This window comes from Pocillopora verrucosa, chromosome 5, assembly GCF_036669915.1.
Source record: "Pocillopora verrucosa isolate sample1 chromosome 5, ASM3666991v2, whole genome shotgun sequence".
NCBI classification, from domain to species: Eukaryota; Metazoa; Cnidaria; class Anthozoa; order Scleractinia; family Pocilloporidae; genus Pocillopora; species Pocillopora verrucosa.
Genome location: NC_089316.1, coordinates 2,246,634 through 2,265,284, shown reverse-complemented (window position 1 = coordinate 2,265,284; position 18,651 = coordinate 2,246,634). Strand labels below are relative to the sequence as shown.

Below are 18,651 nucleotides of genomic sequence, written 5' to 3'. Positions count from 1 at the left end.
CGTCACTTGGCCGATATATAGTATCTTTTTCCAGGCATGTGTGAGATGAAACTTTATCGATATTTCCGTCGTCAATTCTTCTCAAATTGGTCAAATTGATTTAATTTTTTTCGATATACATCATTGAATCTCTTCATATAATTGCCAAAAAAATTATTTGCGTTTCGGGTCAAGTGCAGGCGACAGTAGTGACTCACGAAACATAAACTGAACTTAAGTCTACGAGAGAGGTCTTTCTCGTTTAACCCAACACCAGCAGTTACAAAAAACGCACAAATTTGTCCACATTCAGTTTTTAATTCATATCTCAACAAATATTTACAGGAATAACACCTACAATATGTCATTTTAAAGTGTATAAAATGGGCTTCTCAGGGAAAAAAAAAAATCATCATTGAATCCCAGGACTTTCCTAAAGAGTAAAATTTAAAACACAAAATAAGTAAGACATAGTGTAAAACTTGAGGTCAAAGTCACTTTTCCTCACAGGTATAGGTTACTCAAGATTAATTGACAACAGAAGTTAATTATTGACATGTCAGCAACATTTCCTGAAAATCTGAAAGAAAAAGAATAAATAATGAATTTTTTATGAGTTTTTATGTGCACCCATGTCATTCCAAAAAAATTAGCAAAAATTTGTCCACATTCAGTTTTCAATTCATATCTCAACAAATATTTACAGGAATAACACCTACAATATGTCATTTTAAAGTGTATAAAATGGGCTTCTCAGGAAAAAAAATTCATCATTGAAACCCAGGACTTTCCTAAAGAGTAAAATTTAAAACATAAAATAAGTAAGACATAGCGTAAAACTTGAGGTCAAAGTCACTTTTCCTCACAGGTATAGGTTACTTAAGATTAATTGATAGCAGAAGTTAATTATCGCCGGGAATGACAGTGATCACAGACCAGAGATATTTCTGAGAAGTATGAGGGAGGATGGTTTATGGGAATGTTGTGATAAGTCAACAGTGCTTTTGTACTTTTTTTCAACTTGAAGCAATTCCTTGGCTTATCCATCCTATTGTGCGCATAAATTTCTAAAATTAGCGACCACCTGTGATTACGTAACAGGGTGCCCTGTTATCGATAAACTATCTTATAGAATAGGGTAACTAAGTATTACCAACTGAGTTGATAACGTAAATTGGCCACCGTTATGGGTTTAAAAGCTGACGTTTCGAGCGTTAGCCCTTCGTCATTCGCTCTGACGAAGGGCTAACGCTAGAAACGTCAGCTTTTTTATTCTTTACGGTGGCCAATTTGGGTCATCAACTCAGTTGATAGTACTTGATTACCCTGTCATACTCTTCCACCAATGCTGCTCCACAGTTTCTTATAAAGACGTACCCCCATTTATTCATTGAAAAGAATAGCCGCCTTCTCCTTAACGAGGTCATCGCCTTATCTTGTGTTGAAAATAATTCCACTCTTTCAATATCTCCCGTTGTGTTGTAAAACTACAAAAAGACGATTTTGTGACAAATCAAAGGTTGCAAAGATAAAACAATTGTATTAAAGTGAGAGGACCATTTGATCATTCTGAAAAACTTCCTTGCACATTTTGGGATCAAGAATAAGTTCCCCACGAAATGAGGGCGAATGGTGGGGGGGGTGGAGGGAGTGAGGGAAGAGGGAGAAAGGGGGTGTAGGGGTGAAGGAAGGAGGGGGGAGGGAAGTGGAGGGGGTGAGGGAAGGGGGAGGGGGAGGGGGTGAGGGAAGGGGGGAGGGGGTGAGGGAAGGGGGGAGGGGGTGAGGGAAGGGGGGAGGGAGGGGGTGGGGCAAGGGCTCGGAGGGGAAGTAAGGTAGCAGATGCAGTTTTTACCTCTTACATTTATCGAACTTAGCCATTTACTAAGTTATTTACTGAAAATATCAATTTAAATGTTATGTTTTTAATCTACTTCATTTTCAAAGTTACCAATTCATTACAAATAAAACAGTGTCTCACAACTGAAAAGTCTCTCAGCCGTATCACAAGACAACACTAAAAAAACCCAATAATAATCATCTAACCAAGGAGAACATTTAGCCATGTGGTGCGATCATCCAAATGACAGTTGTCACTTTTCAAGGACCAGAATTAAACTTACAATTTCGCATTTAATTTGACTGTTATGAGAACGTCTGTTTATGTCTTTGAAACCACAGGCATTGTCAATGTCAAGATTTGGCAATACTTCCATCCGGATCATCAAAGCATATGGTCATCTGTCACTCCTAAGTTGCATAAATGTATAACGATAAAAATATATAGAGTAAAGTTCCAATGATATAATAGCCTTAATGACTGACGTAATGGCCTGTTAGTCTAAAACTTGACACAAGTTCCACTTTGGAACATAAGAAAAGAATGCTATATCATCTGCATATCTTTTAGAAATACTGATACTTTAGGCTAAAGTTTAGATATAAATAACGAGTATACAATTGAATTATATAGGAATGTTAAAACATCCATACACACTATTCTACATTGAGTTTGGTGATAACAAGTAACTGTGTACTGAAGTTCTCATCTTAAAATGCACATCTTACTAAAAATAATAAAACACTTATAATACAAAGTTCCAGAGTACCAAGTTAAAGGGGTTTTTGAAAGAGCTCTTGTTTCCTCGATGGGACATCTTTTACCCTCTAACTCCCATAAGTAACCAAGACAGAATTTCTCCTTACAGTGTCAATACAATATCAAACAGACAAGTTATGAGAATAAAGAAAAATATCAATAGGGAAATGTTGTTTGATCCAATACCAAATTCTCTAAATTAACATCAAAAGAGTTGTATGGCAGACAGTAAGGAGAATTACTGATGAGATCTTGGGAGTAAAAGGGTTAAAGCTCTACATTTGAGTTAGTATATGATTGAATGAAATAAACTACAACTCGATGACAGAAGCCTGAAGGGTGAAACATTTGAACTTAACCCTTTAACCCCATTAGAGTGACTAGCATCTAATTTCTCCTTACAATATCACCCTTGAATCACATATTAAGGTCATGAGAATAACGGAAATGATCAACAACTACAGAAGCTCTGGATCGTTAAGTTAATTCTCCCTGTCAGCACCTCAGGAAATGTATCGAGAACAGTATGGAGAATATGAATACTGATGTTAGGGTGTAAAGCTATGTTAAATTTGTGATTATATCGTGTGCAGGTGATCTATTTTATACAATCAAAGAGGGAATCGATGTGCCTGCCTAGATTTGTTCCTTCTCTCGCGGTATTATGAATTAGTTTTTATCCAGTCTTACTCAATATTGTCAAATTTTATCAATCATTTCTTTTCGCGACTATGGACCTGAACGACGTTTCAGTCCATAAACACTCCAATATTCATTATGTTCACGGTTATATTTTATCAATCAACTCTTCTGGCTTCGCGTTATCATTTGTTCTCCGAAAAAAAGAACGTTTCTGGCCGTATAATAAACAAGTAGTTCACCAGTACTGTGCTCAATATTGCCACTCGAGGTCATACAAGTCGAATTAAAAGCGAAGAAAAAGGAAAACAAAAAACGCCAATAGTTCGCCAAGTAATCTTGACTGAGCGCTTGTTCAATGACGAACATACTTTCCGCCAAGAAAGCTTTGTATCTTTGCCTAATCGACAAAAATCTCTCGCAAAGAATGTTGTAAAACGGGTAATATAAGTAAGGCTTTAAATTTCTGTAACGACTCAGCTTTCTGGTGACTGCAGTCAATATTATGTGAGTAAAAGTGACAGTTACTTCAAAATTCATAGTTCGTGAGCATGCATCCCGGTAACACTCCTGCAGTGACAAGCGGTAGTCGTTTAAAGCCTTTAAAAGGAGCAGTAAGAAATAAAAACTAATGTCCTCCCTTGCTAAGTAGGAAGGTTACGGCCTCAGTTTTACCATATGTTTTTGCGATTTTTAACGGTGTGAGATCTGCAAAATCTTTTGAATTAACATCCAAACCAAGTGCCAGCATTTTTGTGATGATTGCGACATTGCCGCCCGTTGAAGCGGTGTGCAGTGAATTTCTTCCTAACTGGTCTCTAATACAGGGATCGGCTCCCTTGTCTAAAAGATAATTTACAGCTTCAATCTTGCCACAAGCTGCAGCCAACATCAATGGTGTCTTTTCTCTATTATCTTTTAGATCGATCTCTAGACCACGTGACATTAGTTTCTCGATGATGGCAACATTACCACCCTTTGAAGCATCATGTAGTGAATTTCTTCCTAACCAGTTTCTAATAGAGGGATCGGCTCCTTTGTCTAAAAGATAATTTACAGCTTCAATCTTGCCACAAGCTGCAGCGCACATCAATGGTGTCCTTCCTCTACTATCCTTTGAATCGACATCTAGACCACGTGACATGAGTGTCTCGATGATGGTGACATTACCACCCTTTGAAGCGGTGTGCAGTGAATTTCTTCCTAACTGGTCTCTAATACAAGGATCGGCTCCTTTGTCTAAAAGATAATTTACAGCTTCAATCGTGCCAAAAGCTGCAGCCCAAATCAATGGTGTACTTCCTCCACTATCTTTTGAATCGACATCTAGACCACGTGACATTAGTGTCTCGATGATGGCAACATTACCACCCTGTGAAGCGGCGTGCAGTGAATTTTTTCCTGACTGGTGTCTAATACAAGGATCGGCTCCCTTGTCTAAAAGATAATTTACAGCTTCAATCTTGCCACAAGCTGCAGCCCACATCAATGGTGTACTTCCTCCACTATCTTTTGAATCGACATCTAGACCACGTGACATTAGTTTCTCGATGATGGTGACATTACCACCCTGTGAAGCATCATGTAGTGAATTTCTTCCTAACTGGTCTCTAATACAGGGATCGGCTCCCTTGTCTAAAAGATAATTTACAGCTTCAATCTTGCCAAAAAATGCAGCCCACATCAATGGTATACTTCCTTCACTATCTTTTGAATCGACATCTAGACCACGTGACATTAGTTTCTCGATGATGGTGACATTACCACCCTGTGAAGCATCATATAGTGAATTTCTTCCTAACTGGTCTCTAATAGAGGGATCGGCTCCTTTGTCTAAAAGATAATTTACAGCTTCAATCTTGTCACAAGCTGCAGCGCACATCAATGGTGTCTTTCCTCTACTATCCTTTGAATCGACATCTAGACCACGTGACATTAGTGTCTCGATGATGGTGACATTACCACCCGTTGAAGCGACGTGCAGTGAATTTCTTCCTAACTGGTCTCTAATACAGGGATCGGCTCCATTGTCTAAAAGATAATTTACAGCTTCAATCTTGCCACAAGCTGCAGCCCACATCAATGGTGTACTTCCTTCACTATCTTTTGAATCGACATCTAGACCACGTGACATTAGTTTCTCGATGATGGTGACATTATCATCCTTTGAGGCGGCGTGCAGTGGAGTAATGCCAGAGTGGCCTACAATAAAAGGATCAGCTCCTTTGTCTAAGAGGTAATTTACGGCATCTCTTTTGCCAGTCGAAGCAGCTAAAATTAAAGCCGTTTCACCATCGTTATTTTTTGTGTTGATATCCAGGCCACGTGACAACATATCCTCGATGATAGAAAAGTTGCCAGTCTGCACAGCTGATGACAGTGAGTTCCAATCGTCGCCTGCAACCGTCTGGGTGTCACGTTTATCTGAAAAAAAAGATAAATGAAAAAAAATTTCACAGCGGAAGAGACATACCTCTCCGTATTTTGTAATAATAAGAACGTTTATACTCAATGTATAAAAATAGACAGTCAAAGATTGCATTTGGCTTCTGATATAAAACAATTTTTTTAGAGCATTGGAAAGAACTAGAGGTTGTATAATGACAAAAGAATATAGTTTTGCTGGGGTTCGCTCAAAAGCCTTATGGTTCCCCTATCCTCTGAGCCCCAACAATGTTACTTATGCTTCTTATTATTTTATTGCGATTCCATTTTTTGAGACATTTTTCTTCATACAAAATGGCATTTCGCTTTTAGGATATTCCGTCATTATGCCGATCCACCGTTCTTCCATTCCATTTTTCAGTCATATAAGTCAAGGTATCGTATCTCGCAGCTTGCTCGCTTCGCAAATTGAGCGGCTCTATTCGGCATAATTATAATAATAATAATAATAATAATAATAATAGCAATGATATAATAATAATAATAATAATAAATACTAATAACTGCGAGCGACAAGAGGAGCAAGCAATCCTAATCTCAACGTTGCTTTTACAAACGCATGCGGGTAGGTGTGTAGTTTGGCCCTGATTCGATTTTTGCTCAATAGTGAGTCTACCACTAAGAATGTATGGAATGCAAAGAACTCTATTTTCTCACGCGCATCATGTGTAATTTGGACCTTGGAACACGTGAAGCTAACGCATAGCAGCAGCGCCGACCAATCCAAATCAAGCGTGTCGATATCTGGATTCGACGTTTCCGTTCATGTCGCGTTGGACGCCATTTCTCGGCCGCATTCCGCCTCAGGCGAGTAGCGAGAGTGATGATCGTCTGTTAGTCCTTGACCTCAAGCGAAGAGCGAGAGTTGTATCTGTTCGTCCTTTAATTCAAGCGTGGAGCGTCGGTATTGTTCGTCCTTGACCTGACAAGCGTATAGTCTGAGATAGTCTTCGATCTCATAGAAGCGTGGAGCGAGAGCGTTGTTCGTCCTTCAGTCCTTGGAACGGGATCGTTTATACATTATATTTTGGAATAATCTGAAACTTCTTCATATATTGGTCGTTTCGTTTCAGTAATAAATAAATAATTGTTGCGTTGCATCAATCATTTTGACTCGATCAATACGCGTATTTTATAACCTTCAGTGATTTTCTTTACACCATGAAACAACAACAATTACAGCATATTACTAAAACTTAGCAAAACGAAACAATAGGACTAGTGTCTCTTGGAATGATCTAGTGTTGGTAACTGTTTCACAGGTTTATTAAAATTACTCTATTGTTAGTGTCAAAATAGAGGAAAAAGCGATTGGAGCATGGGGGGTGTCCTCATGGGCTAAATTTTCAACCCCGCAAAACAAATCTTTTCTCCCTATGGGCCCCCAAATCTTTCATTAACCAAATAGCCAAAAATGCATCGTCCTCGCTCGTATTTCCTAACCTTTGGTTATTACTAGTAATAATAATAATACTTAGCAAGGTAATTTGGTGTTATCAACTGAGTTGATAAGTTTAACGTAAATTGGCCATCGTTCAGGGTTTCAAAGCTGACGTTTCGAGCGTTAGCCCTTCGTCAGAGCGAATGAAGGAATTGTGGCTCCTGTGTGTGTTTCTATGCAGAAAATGGATCAACGCTTTTGGTGGGAACATGGTAACTAGCATAGATAAGTTGAACGAAAAGCGTTCGTTGATAACCTGGGATTAAGAGTGCCGATTTGAAAGATAACTTCTTTTGTTCGAGGGTTTAGCGGCATTCAAAAAATAAGTTTCACCTTCTAGACATAACATTTCAAACACGGTTTCCTGCATTTCACGAAGAATGATAACGGTTTTTTTTGCTGTCATCACAACAAGATCAAAAACTAAACAATAGATTCTAAGAGTATAAAGCATTTCTGTAAACTTTTAACTAAGTCACGTGATTTCTTACATTTCAATTTTGATCGTTTGACTGATCGATGTGAACCAAAATATAATGATATGTATATGTATTCTTGAGACATGGTTGAGTCAATCTTAATATGACATTTAAATATCGCATTGGATTGATTGACTTAACCATCAGACACTATTGGGCAGTCGTTTTGAATTCGATGAATATCAATAGAAATCAATAAACTATTGGTTTGGTGGTGTTTGTTGGATCCGGAGTGACTGCTTAGCAGTGTCTGAGATATATATTGCTGTATTATTTAAAAGGAGCTGAACATATTTTTTATGTATTTAAATAAATTTATAAATGTTATTATATATTAATATTTTTACGTTATATTATTGTAACACGACCCCACAAACCTCTGGCTTTAAATACTTATCGCGTTTAAATAAAGTTTTATTATTATTATTATTATTATTCTCATCACAGAAACTAAGCTTGGTAATTTTGACTTTTCGATACTGACCACCGATATCCACGTCAAATTCAGATGGTGCTCCTTCAGTTCCCATACCGCTGTCAGATGCTTCAGACATTAAACTTTTCGTCTCAAACCGTAGACTTTCCACGTACATTTTGGTAAAATTCCATTTATGTTCGTCAATACCCCATGACTTTTCTCCAAGTCTTTCGTAACTGGCATTCTGAACTAAAAAAAGCATAAAGAAACAAAATGTTTTCCCCAAAAATGTCATTTTAGAGTACAAATGTATTTAGGTGTTTAGAAACTTTTTGGATGTTTAACAGTTTACCGTGGGAGCAGGTTGAAGATGGAAAAACTTTAAGAAATAAACTGTGGCGCTTCTCGCAAGCTTTCCGCGAGCGTCAAGGTATAATCACGAGAATACAAGCTGTTCATAATCTCTTGGTATAATCTACTCTCGCTTTTATGAATTTGATCATCAAATTATCCGCGTACATGTACATATCTAATTTGATATATTACAAGGCTAGAATGTCTAAATGCATTGTCTCTGAAAAGCCTTTGTAAGGAAAGTCAGTAAAGCACAGATATTTGCGAGCATGTAAGCAATGAAATCTCGAAAGGCCTTATCTGTTTCAGTTCAGTTATAAATAGTTTTAACGAATCTCAGTTTTTCTTTCGTTGAAGGAATTTGGTTGTAACACGAAAAAGTTCACCTGATACCCCCCCTCCCCCTGCAAACTCCTTTGTCTTCTTATGACCCCCCTCTCCTTGGTGGCAGTAAAATGGCAGATAATTTTCTACAGTACCCCCCCCCCTTTTATATCCTGTTGGTAACAACTGATCCCCGATAAAAACCATGTGTTCCCCCCAGAAAATCCTCCTCTAACTAAGAACAATCTTTCAAGTAAAATTCAGTCCATGTTAATCTCCCAAAATCAATGTTAATAGTACTTTTGAGTAAGTTTTTTCAAAATAATTTGTCAGTTATGGCATAAAATGGCGTTTTTCCTCGGTTTTTATCATATCCATACCCATGTATTTAGCAGTTAACCTGTAATAAGCGCTAACCCCGTCATTCCCTGTGACCGCTTAATATAGGTTTGACTGTATATATATCTTGTTTAGCTTAACTTGAGTGTTTGCATGATTTAATTACCTTCCTCTGCTGGAATTATTTCCGTGGCCATCCTTGTCCCAAAAAACTCACGTGAAAGTCTAGTCATTTGTTTCTCTTGACTCTCCGCTCTCTCCTTTAGGAGTTGGACATCATTCTCGAGTCTTTTCACTTTTACTTGCAATGTTTCATCCTCGTTCGGCGTTGTTGATATCACTGAATCAGAGTGTTCACATTTTCTTCCTGGCACCTTCGCAGGACCTAACAATAGACAATTTGCAGGCCACCGTGAGTTTCTTAGTTGTAGTTTCGAGGGTTAGCCCATCCCCTGCACGAAAAAATGGATTTACTCGGGTTTGCCAAGTGAGCAAATATGTAGCAAATTTAGTGATCTAAATTTGCACCGCATTTGCAAAACAATATATAAATATGCTGATTTGTGCTCTTTATTTACTTAATCCTTGCACATAGGGCAATTTTTTAATAACGACGTGAGTTTGCGAAAACTTTACCCTCTTTGCAAAAAATAGTAGTTTGCCTTGGAGTGCAAAACCAGGCAAATATGGTGCAAAACTTATTTCTCACTACTGTTTGAATACGTTTGCTCAAGGGATGCAAATGTTCATCTTTGCTTATAGTTTGCTCTAAATTGGTGTAAGAGTAAGAATTGATACCATTAAGCGCTACTTGTAAGTTCGTGTACAGTAGTGCATCTCAGAGTAAAAAAAAAATCAAACTATTAGTATCTGCATGGATTGCACAATACAACTACTGTACACTTACTCATAACAGAAGCCTAAGTTAACCTAGAAATGGATAACTTGCTAAAATGGGTTCTTTTCAACATAGTAAGCGGTCAGATAACAAGCGATGCACTGTGAAAGTAGGGTGAGGTTTTTTTTATAAAGATTTTGACTTTCTTTTTTTGTTCCCAAGAGCCATCGTAAACATTCCCATACAAACTCTTATAATTTGGCCATGACTCTTATTTCGCAAGATGATCATCACACAGCTGGAGCTCGGTTTGCCTGTACGTATTCTGATCAAAACTCACTAAATTTCAGTTGGTGAAGGACATAGTTGACTGTGAGTATTTGCGTTGCCTCTTATTTAGACATAATACAAAATCGAGTGCAAGAGACCAGAGAGATGTTATCTTTAATAATAAACGATGACATCGCTCGCATCCTAATTAAACGCATCTTCTAAGTGCTTAATATACAGGGCTCGTAATATCAGCAGCGACATCCAAAATAAATCAAATCAGTGAGGAGTCTACCACCAATATGGCCCTTTATCCTCACATTGGCGATTTAACAAAATAACCGATAACAATATTTAACAGATGGTTCCAGAGAATTAGCAGATCTAATGAATAATACTTAGAAACCGTTTTGTATCCAATAGATTGGTCAGTGGATCGAAGATTTGGCGCCTAAAATATTACAGTTTTTACTTTATTTTTTGGTATGATATTTCCTCTATATTAGAGCCGATAGAGATATTCGTTTACTTTTTAATCGGATTGTGACATTTTACCATTTACTATCCCTTCTCGCATAGCTAGAGAAACAAATCCTTCAATTGCATAGTTAACTTTCTCAAATGGAACAATTTGAGTCTCTACAGCTTCTATTCTTTCCTCCAGAGACTTGACTTGGTTCTTAAGTTGTGCTATTGTTATCAGAGAATTTTCAGCTGTACTGGGTGGGAGGGATAACACTGAGTCGGAGTGCCTACGAACACCTCGTTCCGGAGGTCGCTTCTGGTTACCTAATGGTGGTCAGAGAATCATTTTGATTATTTTTAGATCTACTGTAGTGTTCATACCTAACACACGCACACGCACACCCACGCACCCACCCGCACACGATAAGGGGAAGATGCAGGATTTAGTGAAGGGGAGTTCAGATAAATGTCCACTGAAAGCGGACCATTCAAGAGCGGCTGGGGGTATGCATCCCTCGGAAAATTTTTAAATGGGATCAACAAGTAATATTTTCCTGACATATCCAATTTAAGGTTTTTGTAAAAAAACTGCAAGAGTTTTCAGGTTTTCATTTCAGTTTAGGAGGTTCGGCCGAGTCACCCGAACAACCGTAGATCCGCTAAAGAAATTCACGACGCCATGGCTTGCAATTAAAGAACTGAATTCTCCTCCATATTTCGTGTCTGTTATTTCAGTGATTGAATTTTAACCTGAATACCGAAAATAGAATGGGCTGTCAAAGTTTACTTCCCTTAATTAATGGTATTGCTTCGGAAATTAAAAGTTAAAAATTGCCAGCAACGATAACGTCGAGTCGAACAAGGCAATGATCTTATTCCACAGTTAATTGTTTGGCCAATAAATTATATCTATCGGATTTACTCAAAACAGCCCTTGTTCATAGCTTAATGTGGTTGAAGCAGCGGCAAAGCTGTGCAATTAAACCTCTTCCTCTTGTTACTGAACAGCTAAATTCCTACACTTCAACAACCAAAACAAAATTAAGCGTGAAATGTAATGAGCCAATGAGACTGACCAGCCCAAGTTGGCAAATCAAAATGAAGGAGATGGCAAGTGGGTAGGTTGCTCATGTATGCACTGCTTCAGCCTGCAAAAGGATAATTATTGCAATTGACTGGTCCAAGTCGGAAATGTTTTCTTTCGCTATTCAATAATCTATGATCTATAACTTAATTTATGAAGCAAAATTTGACAAAAAAGTTGTTTAAGTATACAATAACGCAAATTGTGCCAAAATCGAGCAATCCATACAGTGATAGTTTTTTTTAACTTTTGCTATTGAAACAATAACCCCGGAGGAGATCGGCCTCCGAGCGTACAAAGGATGCAGAATAAAAAGATCCCCAGTGTTGTTGATTTTAAACACGCGTCAACTTTGTTTTAATCAAAATCCTCAGATAAAGTTACTCACCGTCAGCTTCTTGAACAAGCTCAAAGTAAGCTTTCTCGTATTCTGCTTTTTCAATCGTCACAGTCAATTCCACATTCTCTTCACCACCGGCACGGGTCTTCATTTCATCGGTCACAAAAAATTTAAATAAACGTTCCCTGAGCGTGCCATCCTCGTACATGTTCCACAAAGCAGTGAGCCCCGTGAGATTGTCGACCTGAATTGTAAAGCATACGCACCCTTGACCCACTTCAATCAATCTTGAACCAGCAGGAAGCACACAACCCTGGAAGCAGGTGACTAACTGATCATAAGTTGACCATCGAGTCAAAATCTCACGGACAGTGAGTAAGGTTATTCCCGCTGCTGCCACTCCAAACACTGTCTTCATGTTCAGTACTGAAACAAATGGCACTAAATTAAATTTTGAATGTTGATATTTAAAATCATTTTTGGTGGTAGTCTGGCGAAGATCATTGTAAACAAGCTGGAAAAGAACCGTAAGAGGTGACAGAATATGACTGTCAAACATCGAGGGATTTTGTTTTGCATTACTTGAATCCGCTGACTTTTTTCCTTTTTTTTTTTTGTAGTTTGCGAGAAAACATACCGTCCCTGACGACGTGATCGCTCGGTTAACCCAAATTAATCGCAGTCCGATGCAAATTATGTCCAAATAAGTGTCTGCGGAACTATGTTATCTAAGAAGCAGACTGTCCGATTTTGATTTACCTCTGGGTTCATTTTTGGGAAATATGACTGTAGAATCTTAGAAATCTCGCCCGAATGGTATTCTTCAGCTTGAAGCAAGCATTTCAGCCTCGTGACCCGATGAAAGCGGCAAAATTCGAAATCGGCAGATTTTGACTGAACGTTTCGTAAAAGTTAGGCCGTTCCTTTTTCTTCAACCATACGTACATGAACTTTGATTGATTCTGAATGTGTAGAAGCACAAACGGCCCAAGCTCCAGCTGTGAGATGATCATCCTGCGCAATAACAGTCATGGCGGAATTAGAAGAGTTTGTATGGGAATATTTACGAGCGCTTTAAGGAATAAAAGAATACGTCAAATTCTGAATAAAAATACCTCATCTTACTTCCACGGCGTATCACTTGCTATCTGACCGCTTACTTAGATGAAACGAACCCATTTTAGTGAGTTGTCCATTTTAAGGTTTTCTACGCACATAAGGAAAGCCCAAGGCTGAACACTCCATTTCCGAACGCCTGATCCGAGTAACGAATCAAAGTGCTCTGTGAGCAAACTCGTGAATTGACACATGATTCTTTGGATTATGTTTAATGTTATCTGGTTTAGGGAATTTTGTGGTTGATTGTCATATCTAGAGTACGAGCAGTAGTTCAGTATTCGCTAATGTAGCAAAGAAACAAAGTAACGTCGGGATAAGAAGGCATTACAATTGAAATGATCATGCTATGACATTTGACAAGGGTGGATGATGTCGTGTTTAAAACGTATATCATTTTTGTTTCTGGTTCAAAAGAAAAGGTTGGAAGGAAATGTGGATGAAAAGTGAAATTTACTGTCTATCATTGTAAATATTAGAAAATCAAGGCAATACTATCTTAATGAAAACATTAACGATTCCCTCTTTATCAAATGAGACAAACGGGAACGAGTTTTGAGTGATATAACCAAGCCAAGACTGCCACTGTCATTTTGGATCTCCGCCTGGGTAGATTTTAGTCATGTGCTAGGCAACGTATAATCAATAACAAGATAGAATTTCATTTCAGGCCTATTTATCAATTTTGTGGTGTATAAATTTCGCATTTTAGTACGCAATATGTATTTTGAATCTTCAAATTGTCTTGAAACTTAAAAGAAAATTGTTCTTTAAAAATTTACTGAAAATCGGTAGCTAAAATCGTTTGTTTAGGTGTTATTTGATTTTCGTGTTACATACATACATACATACATACTTTATTTATTCCAGAAGCAGATGATAACTATTATATACAAATAAAACTAAAAAGAAAATACTTCTAGAAAAGGAAGTTAAGAGGTTATCCCTGTGTAAAAACTCCCTTAAAAGAAAAGACAAAATATAAATCAAAATCATTACAATCAAATATTTAAGTACGATTTAAGTTTAGATTTAAAATGCTGAAAGCTGTCAGCTTCCACTATATCACCCGGTAACTCGTTCCATAATTTGACAATCCTAATAAAAAAAGAATTTTTGTAACAATTAAGTCTAGCTGGTTTAATATAGAGTTTGTATTGATGATTTGCTCTCGTAGACCGAATCGTGGCAATATCAAAGAAGTCTTCAAAATTTAAATGATAAAAACCAAAAACTATCTTATAACATTCGACTAAAGATAAGTAAGTTCTACGGTCAGAGAGAGTGGGCCATTTTAACAGTTTGCATCGGTCTTCATAGGACATTTCTCCTTTGCGTTGATTTAAAGCGAGTCTTGAGGCTCTTCGCTGTACATTTTCAAGGGCATGGATGTCCTTAACAAGGTAAGGACACCAAACAGGTACCGCATATTCCAAGATTGGCCGTACCAGAGACATGTACAGCATAGAAAAAACATTTGTGTTAGCGGTGCCTACTGAGCGTTTAATGGAACCTAAAACTTTGTTCGCTTTATTGACAGTGATACTTATGTGATGGCCCCATGAAAGATCTCTAGTTAGTGTGACACCGAGATCTTTAAAATTAGTCACATCTTTCAGGGGCTTTTCTAAGAAATAATTAGTTACCGACTTATCGCGTAAATGCGTGATTCGCATAGATTCGCATTTGTCTGCGTTGAAACGTAGCTGCCACTTACGAGCCCATGCGCTAAAAATTTCGTGTATTAGGTCTTTGTAATGCGTTTAATATATAACTCGCGTCTAGGAATGTGTTCTCTGAATTTGTTATTGTTCACATACCCATCGGCTGTGAATGTAACTGCTGCCATTTGTCTAGTTTCTAGGGTAAGACTGCAGTTTTGATTCTTTCTGAACCTCGTCAGTTGCCTCCTAAGAGCGAATTCGTCACGGAGAAACGACAAGAGTCGCGCAGGTCCGAAAAAACTGTTAAACTTTGGAAGGAACGGCAACAGACAGTGAATCCCAATTCACGTTATCTCGCTGCCACCAAAGATGTTCATTCGACCGCGGCAGGATGCAAATGACTCATTTTATGTATAACGACCATGATGCAAAGTAATCAGAGTGCGCACATCCCCTGCATCATACCTAACTTTTAGGTGGGCAATGAACACCCAGTGTTGATTGTTGGACACTCTGAAAAGACCCTAAATTATTACTTAGTCCGCCTTGACAATTTCCTCGCTGGCGAACTTTGGGGGCACTACTCTGATTCATCGAAGAAATTGGAAACAACTTCGACCCTATAACGCACTGACACGAGTATGTTAACAAGTACGCCAGATACCCACACTTTCTGATATCTCCGTAAAATAGTTTTATAGTAGATCGTCTCAAATGCATAACTTAGTTTAGGGTGCTTCAGATCTTTGATTTGTTTAAGGAGTTTGAGACTCTTCCCTACTCGTACTCAACACTTAAATCACACCAATTTTAACTCACCTCCGATTACTCTTCCACCAACAACCCTGGCTGCCGCAACAATGCTACGGGCTTGCGCTTAAATTGTAAGATTCAATGACAAATTAGGCAGAAGAATTGTAATAAAGTGACAGAATTAGATTTAAATTTTAAGTTCTGATCAATGAATAGCATAGTACGGTCATTCGATTGACGCTATTTGAGCGAAGACTCTTAGATACTTTCCAGCAAAAAATGCGGCAAAATAAAAATTACAAAGAACTAAATAATCGTTACCTTTCCTTCTTTCAAATTCATCCTCGTCAATTCGTCGCTTCTCGAAATCCTGAACTTTCCTCACCAGATCTTGTCTCTCAATTCCCAATAAAATCCCTTTCAAGAAATCAAGACGACCAAACTCAAAAAGTCCTCGGCTTTCAAGTTTTTCGAACAAAATTCGAGCAGTTTGAGTGTTTCTTTCATTTTCGTCCAACGTTTCCTTCGCGGTGCAGACAGAAATAAGCTGCTGCAGTTGATTGCTTTCGTCGAGAGCACGGCTGATCTGTTCAAGCAATTCTTTATAATCTTTCCTTTTGTACTCGAACGTTTCCACTTTCTGAAACGACGACCATTCTCCGAACCCTTTTAGCAGCTCTTTCAATAGTTCAACCTGATCAATGGCCAAATTATTTTGTTCTTCTAGCTCTCGAAAGAGCGAAAGTGCATCGGGAATGTCTTCAGGTCTAGACGCTAAATACCTTCTACACATGAAGAGTAAATGTTCATGTTGGTCTAGTAGATCGAGTCGTTGGCTTATCTCAAAAAGAAGGTGACTATATTCTACGTTAGACATTTCAATTGTCGTTGCTATGTATCTAAAATACTAGCATTCCGATCGAGCGCAGTTCGAGTTTTGGCATTTCATGTAAATTTACAACAAGGCGGAAGAGTTTCGTTCTATGTCACGCACGGGAAAGCGTATTGCGAAATCCGTCATAAGGGGGTTGTCTCGGGTAGATTTCCGATTACGAAATCCGAGCTCCCTCAATGTTGTGCTTGTGATAAAGGCCATATTTAGCATTTTTGACCCGCAAAATAGAGTAGAAACGAACACGTACTTCGTTTATGCTCCGGCATGACTTCGTATAAGTGATGTCCCGAGCTGAGCTTTTTCATCTTTGGACTTTGGTGGGTTTCTTGTAACGGCATAGTGATAAAAGTCTTTTTTGTGCGTGGTAACCACTCACCTTTTCACGTGTGTGACGTAACACAAACCACAGTTCACGCACAAAGCAGTATACCTAAAATTGTCACTCGCTATCATGTTTTCAATGTCTTATTACAGGATGAATTTTTGAGAACAAGTTCGATTTTAATACGTCTGAAAATACATGTTCCTTGATTTTTCCGCCTAAAATCTGTTCAGATTTGTTCAACTCACGTGCCAAAATGAAATTTTTTCCTCTCTGTCATCACTAAATGCCAAGCGTATTCTTGATAATCTTCATTGTAGAGTGTTAATCCCTTCACCAGGACTGCTGACCAATTCATTATTCCCTGCCCCCACGATATCAATACAAAGGCAAGCAGATTGGTGACGAGAATAAAGAAAAGGGATGTTGTCTGATCAACTCCCCAATTCTCAGAGTCAACATATGTATGTCAATCAGCAAAGAAAATCACTGTTTGAGAAATCTAGGGAGGAAATGGTTAACCCTTTAACTCCCAGAAGTGATTGGGAGGTAACTTCTCTCTATAATATCCATACATCATCCAGCAAACAGTTAATAAGAATATTAAAACTTATCATGTAGAAGTTGTTATTACTGATCTAACACCAAATTCTTTAACTGATTGAAAAGGAAATGTGTAGCAGCTAGAGAGGAGAATTAACAATCAGATCTTGGGAGTTAAAAGGTTAAGATAAACAGAAAATTCCTCTGATATTTGTGGTTGTGAAGAAACTCTAATAAAATGTATTTTTAGTAGCCGAAGTGTTGTTCAAAACAACTCATTTAATTTGACCTTATCTTCCGGTCAGTGCGGCGGACGAGGTAAAGAGGTGCTAATGTAAACATGCCACCCATCTCATATTCCTCAGTCAAATTTTTATGTTTGAACTGCGCATTTTCAACGAGATGAAACTATTTACAAGAATAATATCCTGAGTTCGCGACCTACAGATATATTTTTAAAGCTTACCTTATTGGGTCATTGCAATCAAATGGATTTTATGGTCGAAAGAAGATTAAATTTTTCATGAATAATCCCAATTCCTCTGGACTTTTCCTATAGTTAAAGTCGCATTAAAAAGACTTTTATACAAATCTATTAGTCTGACAGTAAAAGGTGCCTATTTCTCTCTTAAAAGATTGCGTATTGAAAGTAATCATGCTCTACGATTAATTATCTCAAAGGTCACTTTAATGTAAAGGCTGTACGAAAAAAAAACGCAACAATTTCAGGGAACTTATATTTGTTTTCCTTGAACGACTAAATAAATACTGTTTTAACCTTGACTTGCGACTCAGAAATTTTTAATATTTTTCCCTGAGAGATTTAAAAAAATTCCTAGTCATAATTATGATATCAATATTGTTTCAAACCTTATCAGAAGTCTTAGAGTATATTTACACCTGTAAAGAATTAAACTTGACTAATTACATGCTTGAATGTTCAGATTATTTACTGAAGTAGTGATGCCTCTAAAAGTATTACTGGTACTTCAGTAAATTGACTGCCTTAGCTGTCAATAAGGCCGTGAGCCAAGCGTTTCTGACTTCTGCAGACGAAAATCTCAACATTCTAATACTCCCATCAACCTTGGAAATCTTAATGCACATGGAGTTCTGAACAGTCAAAGACGTGACACTGGACATCATTATGATCTCGGAGAACACCAGCACTTCTTTCCTCTTCTCATAACAGTATAGCTTATCTTCCAACAGCACAAAGCGTCTCCTGTGCCAACTTGGTCTTCTTCTGAATACAGCGCACTCTTTTACCCGGCAAAAATCTCCTTCTTGAGACGATACCAAACTACCGAAGTTGTTGTTTATAAAACGATAAGATGGAGGCGAATA

The 18,651-nt window shown here is 37.9% G+C and overlaps 2 protein-coding genes across 3 annotated transcripts in view; both read right to left on the bottom strand.

Annotated features, from left to right (window-relative positions):
• LOC131787521 (protein argonaute-2-like) overlaps positions 1 to 18,651 on the bottom strand; it is a 149,266-nt gene that overhangs the window by 26,252 nt on the left and 104,363 nt on the right. The window lies entirely within an intron of this gene.
• Positions 443 to 16,682, bottom strand: LOC131777554 (ankyrin repeat domain-containing protein 50-like). Of its 2 annotated transcripts, XR_010717442.1 has the most exons (8): positions 15,866 to 16,682; positions 15,611 to 15,667; positions 12,060 to 12,437; positions 9,181 to 9,399; positions 8,064 to 8,246; positions 2,100 to 5,638; positions 1,357 to 1,466; positions 443 to 559 (listed from the first exon to the last, which is right to left on the bottom strand). XR_010717442.1 is itself a non-coding variant. In XM_066166612.1 (6 exons), the coding sequence occupies exons 1-6, from the start codon at positions 16,419 to 16,421 to the stop codon at positions 3,843 to 3,845; spliced, it is 3,189 nt and encodes a 1,062-aa protein (XP_066022709.1). In that variant the 5' UTR covers positions 16,422 to 16,682; the 3' UTR covers positions 1,882 to 3,842. The 2 variants fall into 2 exon arrangements, 1 of the variants encoding a protein (XP_066022709.1); XM_066166612.1 differs by lacking the exons at positions 443 to 559; positions 1,357 to 1,466 and having other exon boundaries at positions 1,882 to 5,638.

Bases quoted from the DNA above. Each gene is read 5' to 3' on its own strand.
- LOC131777554 (XM_066166612.1), bottom strand. From the start codon at position 16,421: ATGTCTAACGTAGAATATAGTCACCTTCTTTTTGAGATAAGCCAACGA. The intron at 15,668-15,865 runs GTAACGATTATT...TTACAATTTAAG, and splicing joins TGAATTTGAAAGAAGGAAAG to CGCAAGCCCGTAGCATTGTT. The intron at 5,639-8,063 runs GTCAGTATCGAA...CTTTTTTTTCAG, and splicing joins ATTTGACGTGGATATCGGTG to ATAAACGTGACACCCAGACG.